This window comes from Myotis davidii, unplaced genomic scaffold (genome assembly GCF_000327345.1).
Source record: "Myotis davidii unplaced genomic scaffold, ASM32734v1 scaffold223, whole genome shotgun sequence".
In the NCBI taxonomy this organism is placed as follows: Eukaryota; Metazoa; Chordata; class Mammalia; order Chiroptera; family Vespertilionidae; genus Myotis; species Myotis davidii.
The window spans coordinates 3,464,556-3,471,669 of NW_006294609.1; the positions used below are offsets into that span (position 1 = coordinate 3,464,556).

Here is a 7,114-nt window from a genome sequence, read left to right on the forward strand (position 1 = left end):
GGAAATATGTTTTTCTCTCCATTGACTATCTTTCTAGAAGTTGCGGGTTCATATGATAATTTAACACCGAGGAAATGCCAAACTGCTTTCCTATGAGCTATACCATTTTACATTCCTACCAACAGTGTATGAAAGTTCTGATTTCTCCACATTCTTGCCAATACTTGTTATTATCTGTCTTTTTTATTGTAGCTATCCTGGTGGATATGCTTACATTGAAATTTTAGTTTGGTAAACTCTAAAACAGAGAATTTCACAGTTTAACAGAATGTTGATTGGATATGTTTTATTTTACGTTGACATTTAATGCTCAATTAGGCATCCATAATTTCACGTAAAAAAGAAGCAAAAGCTGAGGAATTGCAGGAAACAAAGGAGAAGTTAGCCAGCCTAGAGCGGGAGGTGTCTGTGAAGACAAACCAGGCCCGGGAGTTTGATGGCACTGAGGTTCTGAAGGGAGATGAGGTAAGTTGAGGTCTCTCATGGGACAAGAATATAAGTATTGTTCTTGTTTGAAACCATGAATACTTTTGCCTTTTTTTTTTAATGTCAATAATGGGAAGTTAGTATTATTTTATGAAACCTCTTTCTGTATAACTGAAAACTCTGTGTAGTAATATTAAGATATTCTTGATGTACAATGACAGATCTTAATGATTTTATGAGCTAATATTCTAAATTTCCACTCTTTAATTAAGTGGGTTTAAACTGCGTTTATTTTATAAAAGTGAAATCAAATGAGTAGGAACAGATAAGAAAAAAATTCGTAATTGTTGATAAATGTAATTTCCTAGAGGGTTGAGAACAATCACCACTAAGTTACTTTGTCAGTAATGTGTGTTTGACCAGTTGCACTGACACCTTTAAAATTACTTCATTGTGGATGTTTACAAAGTTTAAAAATACAGTTATATCTTGCATTGCTACATACATTTTAAATTTTGAACAGTGCTTTAACAGCTGTTATTTATCATTTTGTCAGGCTCATGAGATTAGTAGTAGGACAAGTAATAATTGTCCTTTTTGGTGATTAAACTTAAGCACCAAAAATATAATTCCCCATCTCCTTTTTATAAAGTTAGCTCAAAAAAGAATGAAGGAAGGAAGGAAAATATCTTATCTTCAGCTCAGTGCTTTTTTTTTTTTTTTTTTTTTTTTAGCAAATCAAGTGGTAGATCACATTTTAATCTTAAACATTGCTTGTACTTTACCACCTCTTACAGCTTTGTTATTTTACATTAGCTAAGAGGCCTCAGCAAAGGCTACTTTGAAAAGCTGCTCTGTCCAGGCCTCATTTTGGCTTTGAAAAGTTGTTGAATTCATACTGTTACAAATTTGCAGTGAACCTTCACTGTGCCAAACACTTTTTTCTGTGGTGCTTCTTTCTGATTGTAACCTCCCAATATGCCTTTTAGCTTATTGGGGAAGTGGTAGGTTTTCAAAAGTCAACACTTGATTGAAACATTCCTTTGGCTTTTAACATCTACTTCCAGATTGCTTTGAGACATGGGAGTATTTTAAATGATACTTGGAAGCCAACAGCATGTGCTTCGTGACATCCTTGCTAGCCAAGAAAAAGAAAAGATTAATTATGCAGCAATTCTGCTTTATAAGAGAACATGTTATCTCCTAGCATTTTTATCTTTTCTTAAGAAAATGCTGCCCAATTGACAGGAAATAGTCATTGATATGGCCACATTTGGCATGAGTGGTGCTTATAATCCAGCATTAGCTATTCCCTGTTTGCAAGTAGAGGCACAAGAACCTAGTGCCAAGCTATTAGCCTTTATTTATTTATTTTTAAGTTTTAAAAAATATATATATTTTATTGATTTCAGAGAGGAAAGGAGAGGGAGAGAGAGACATCAATGATGAGAGAGAATCATTGATTGGCTGCCTCCTGCACGCCCCCTACTGGGGACTGAGCCTAAAACCTGTGCATGTGCCCTGACTGGGAATGGAATCACAACCTCCTGGTTCATAGGTTGACGCTCAACCACTGAGCCACACCAGCTAGCTATTAGCCTTTATTTTTGACTAAATATATTGTATAGGAAAAGTATCCAATGACAGAAAAAGCATTCTTTTTTTTTAAGGGTAGTCAAATTAATTTTTAAGGAGTGGCCAGAAACTAGGACAAATCAAGTAAACCACTTACTTGGCAGTTACCTAAAAGAACAGAGGTTATTGGGGAACATTCAGCATAATTTTATAAGTAACAAATCTTGGTAGACAAATTTTATTTTCTACTTTGATAAAGTGATAGGCCATATGAACAAAAGGGAGAACATTTGTTATACTTACAATTATATAATACTAGAGGCCCGGTGCATGAAATTCATGCACTTGGGGGGGCAGGTGGAAGGCATCCCTCATCCCAGCCTACACCCTCTCACAGTCTGGGAGCCTTGGGGGATGTCCGACTGATGGCTTAGGTCCACTTCCTGCAGGGAGAGGGCCTAAGCTGGCAGTTGGACATTCCTAGCACTGCCACAGAGGCAGGAGAGGCTCCCGCCACCGCCGCTGTGCTCAAGAAGTGAGCTCGGCTCCAGGCTTCTGGCTGAGCAGCACTCCCCCTGAGGGAGCACACTGACCACCAGGGGGCAGCTCCTGCATTGAGCATCTGCCCCCGGTGGTCAGTGCACATTATAGTGACCAGTCATTCTGCTGTTCGGTCGATTTACATATTAGTCTTTTATTATATAGGATAGATGGACTTTACTGGGGTTTCATTTGGTACCACACGGTAACCACCAAAAAAAATTATGTTCTTTGCCACTCATCTGTATACACAGTAGGTGAGAGAGTATCAAGAAGTAGTAGTGTCCTGGACAGTATGCTAAGTGGTTAGAGCATCCGCCCTTGTACCAAAGATTCTCAGGTTTGATCACTGGTCTGGTTGTGGCACCAAGATTGTATAAGAGTATATGTTTCGCCGAAACCGGTTTGGCTCAGTGGATAGAGCGTCGGCCTGCGGACTGAAAGGTCCCAGGTTCGCTTCCGGTCAAGGGCATGTACCTGGGTTGCGGGCATATCTCCAGTAGGAGATGTGCAGGAGGCAGCTGATCGATGTTTCTCTGTCATCGATGTTTCTAACTATCTCTCTCCCTTCCTCTCTGTAAAAAATCAATAAAATATATTTAAAAAAAAAAAGAGTATATGTTTCCTCTCTTACTTAAAACTCTTCACCACATTTGATCCTCAATCTTTTAATTTTTGGCATTCTGACAATATTTTGCTTTAATTTTCATTTTTCTTGATTAGGAATTAGATTGAGTATCTAGCCCCGGGGTGGGCAAACTTTTTGACTCGAGGGCCACATGGGTTCTTAAACTGGACTGGAGGGCCGGATCAAAAGCATGGATGGAGTGTTTGTGTGAACTAATATAAATTCAAAGTAAACATCATTACATAAAAGGGAACGGTCTTTTTTTCAATAGTTTTATTCATTTCAAACGGGCCGGATCCGGCCCATGGGCCATAGTTTGCCCAGGGATGACCTCCACCCAGCTCTTTGTCTGTCATTTCTCCATCCTTTCTCCACCCTCACTCAGACTTTTGAACCCTTGGCTCAGCTGGCTCGGCCCATGTGGTGCCCGATGCGGGGCCTGAGTTCGGGGGAACTACAGTTGTCAGGTGAAAAGATGCTCCAGTGAAGCACGTGCAGAAAACAAGAAGGAAGGTAAGGAGCGAAGTTCAGTGACATAACTAGGTGTAAAATATGGGAAATTCAGGATTGTGGGAAAAGAATTTATATATAGACAATGCTTAATGTTATGCTCTAAGCACGGGGCTGTTCTGTGAGGTATCAACAGCTCATAGATTTGTTGGATTTTGTAAGTAAAACCTGCCCGTGATTTCCTGAGGAAGGAAAGGTAAATGTAGAGACGTGGGAGAAGGTAGGAAAACAACTTAGAGATTCGTGTTTGTGCTGACATTGGACCAGCCTATGTTCGGGGAATAGTATCAGCTGCTGCATTCGCTGGTCAGCAGAAAAAGGAAAGGGGCTGCTGTGGCAACCAATGCCCGCTAGGCAGGGAAACTTCAAGCAGGGCCGGCCCCACCAAACAGCAGGGGCCTTATCCTTAACCCCACTGCAGCCTTTCCAGCCGACTCAGTAAACCTTTATCATGCCACCCCGGGAAGCGCAGGATTGGCAAGTTCTCCCTGGGCCGATAGATCAGGACTCAGGGCAATAGTGAAAAGCACCAATCCTACTGTTAAAATGCAACTATAAAAACAAAACAAAGGGGGGGGGGGGGTTACCTATTAAATTGAAGAATGTTATCTGTTAAATTTTTTGAATTACAATGCATAGAATTGTACAGTGGGGCCTGTGAACTGAAGGGTCCCAGGTTCGATTCCAGTCAAGGGCATGTACCTTGGTTGTGAACACATCCCCAGTAGGGGGTGTGCAGGAGGCAGCTGATCGATGTTTCTCTCTCATTGATGTTTTTATCTCTCTATCCCTCTCCCTTCCTCTCTGTAAAAAATCAATAAAATATATATTAAAAAAGAAAGCATGTCCTTGGGTGAGGATTTTTAAAAATCCTATATAATAAAAGCCTAATATGCAAATCAACCAAATGGCGGAACCACCAGTGGAATGACCAGTCGCTATGATGTGCACTGACCACCAGGGGGCAGACGCTCAACACTGGAGCTTCCGCAGGTCCCAGGCCAGTCAAGGCGGGTGCCAACAGCCCCCCCCTCCCATTTCCCCCTGGTCGCCCCACAGAGGGAGGCCACTGGTGGCAGTTGTGGTAGGGTTAGGGGGTTGTGTCGGCGAGTGGCAGGTGGCAGGCCGGCCAAGGCAGGTGTGAGCAGGGGGCCCCTCAATCACCCTGCCAGTTGCCCCACAGATCAGCCCTGATTGCAGGCCCGGCCTAGGGACCCTACCTGTGCATGAATTTTGTGCTCCAGGCCTCTAGTAAATAAATAAATACCTGGCCATAAACCTATATTTGCCATTTAATATAATAGCCTCCAGTCAGTTGTTTTGGTAAGTGATGAGATTTCTGCTTTTATAGGCAATCTGAGCTTGATGACTTGTTTCACTTACTGGAGAGCAAAAAATAGAACTTGTGCTTCTTGTAGTAGTGCGACATGGCTACCGTTGTAATCACCCTGATCTCTCTATTAGCAAAGCAAACAAAAAGCAGCCCCAGTGATGCAGTGCCCCCTTCCCAGAGCTGTCATTCAAATGATAAATGCATGCCTTTTGGGTCTGAAGTTTTTTACAGCAACAAATGAACCTCTGGTTAAGATTCTGTTGGCGCTTCATGCATTGAAAGGTCTTTCCTGGTTTGTGGTGCATGGGTATAGAGTCCATTGTGTTTTCTCCCCTAACCGTTACAAGAGCCTAGCTGTTTTGCTGTCAATACCTACTTTAAAAAATGTGCTTATTCAAGTAATATTTATAAGCAGCTTTAAAAAGGCCCAATCAAGCCCGGCTGGCATGGCTCAGTGGTTGTGTGTCAACCTATGAACCAGGAAGTCATGGTTTGATTCCCGGTCAGGGCATATGCCTGAATTGTGGGCTCGATCCCCAGTGTGGGGTGTGCAGAGGCAGCCGATCAATGATTCCCTCTCATCATTGATGTTTCTGTCTCTCTCTCCCTCTACCTTCTCCTCTGAAATCAATAAAAAATATATATATATATTTTTAAAAGGCCCAACCAATTCATTCTACAGCTACCATCTGCAATCCTAAAAACCTAGAGCTAAATTGCAAAGATTATGAAATCTTTAAATACTTCAGAGAGAAGCACAATGAGAATAAGGGAATCCTGGCAAGATTTACTTCAGCTGTCAGATCCCGAAAAATCAGGAATCAAATTTTGACACTTGTAATTGAATCATCGCCCTTCCAAGTGAGCCAAGGCAAACCTGTGATATTTTTAGAACCTTTCAAATCACATTGTGCTCTTTAGAGTTCATAGCAGGACCTGAGGCCCCTAAAATTTTCTAAGAGTTGGAACAAAACAGAATCAAATAAATTAGGCTCCGTGCACTGTAATAGAAATAACAGATTACATATGCAATTAAGGTAATTCCACAATTTTAACCCCAAATTTGAAAACTTTTCATAGAAATTAGTTTGTGAGGTTGAACTGCTTAGACAGCAGTTGAAGACCCCATTTGAGATATGGTAGCAACTGTGTGATGGTGACTTGATTTATAATAGAAGCATAGAGACCTTGGGTGGTATGGTTGACTGTGTTTCACAGATGTTCCTGTGCCACAAGTTTCTATTAAACAATTTCCTACCATAATGTATCATATTGCTTATTATAAACTCTCTCAAGAATTAGCAGTTAATTATCTCCTACCATATGGAGGCAATTATATTGTTTATGCTTGGCGTGGTGAGATCTTTCTAATTTAAATTTAAAAATGTCATACTAACAGGTTGGTAAAGGTTAACATAGTATTTGTATGTGTGTTTAGATATATGGCATTAGTTATGATGGGTGATTTGGAAAGACTGTCATTTTAGCAGAAAACAAAGGTTGCTGTGAAACCTTTTTTTGCCTTAAAGCAAGTAGCAGCTCTGAGACCAGACTTCAGGAAATCCAAATGATTTATGACATGAAGTTGACATGAAAAGATAGTCTTCGCAGGTTTTCTGCAAGTCTGAATTTAGACAGAATACAAGACACTGACAAATGGGCAAAAAAATTGTGGCCGTTGGGTATAGTCATGCTATTCTTGAACAGTTGCCGTTCTTTCTTTCTTTCTTTTTTTTTTTAAATATATTTTATTGATTTTTTACAGAGAGGAAGGGAGAGGGATAGAGAGTCAGAAACATCGATGAGAGAGAATCATCAATCAGCTGCCTCCTACACACCCCTACTGGGGATGTGCCTGCAACCAAGGCACATGCCCTTGACCGGAATCGAACCTGGGGCCCTTGAGTCCGCAGGCCGACGCTCTATCCACTGAGCCAAACCCGTTAGGGCAGTTGCCGTTATTTCATTACACACCTAACTTCCTTGGGCCTCGGGTTCTTGACCATATAAAGTACTTATTATATGGTTGTCTTGTAAAGTCCTCGCAGCTAATTACTGTGGAAATAGTTGTTCTGTAAGATATTGAGGTGGAAAGTTTGCAG

General features: G+C 41.1%; 1 protein-coding gene across 4 annotated transcripts in view; it reads left to right on the forward strand.

The window, feature by feature from the left end:
• The window catches only part of IFT81 (intraflagellar transport 81), a 127,019-nt gene that overhangs the window by 91,178 nt on the left and 28,727 nt on the right, over window positions 1-7,114 (forward strand). For all 4 annotated transcript variants that reach the window (XR_001514778.1, XM_015567344.1, XM_006768904.2 and 1 more), the window contains one exon: window positions 319-465. Coding sequence is in view for 3 of the 4 variants with exons in the window: in XM_015567344.1 (XP_015422830.1) it covers window positions 319-465 (147 nt within the window). In the remaining variant the exon portion in view is untranslated. The remainder of the gene's footprint in view (window positions 1-318; window positions 466-7,114) is intronic.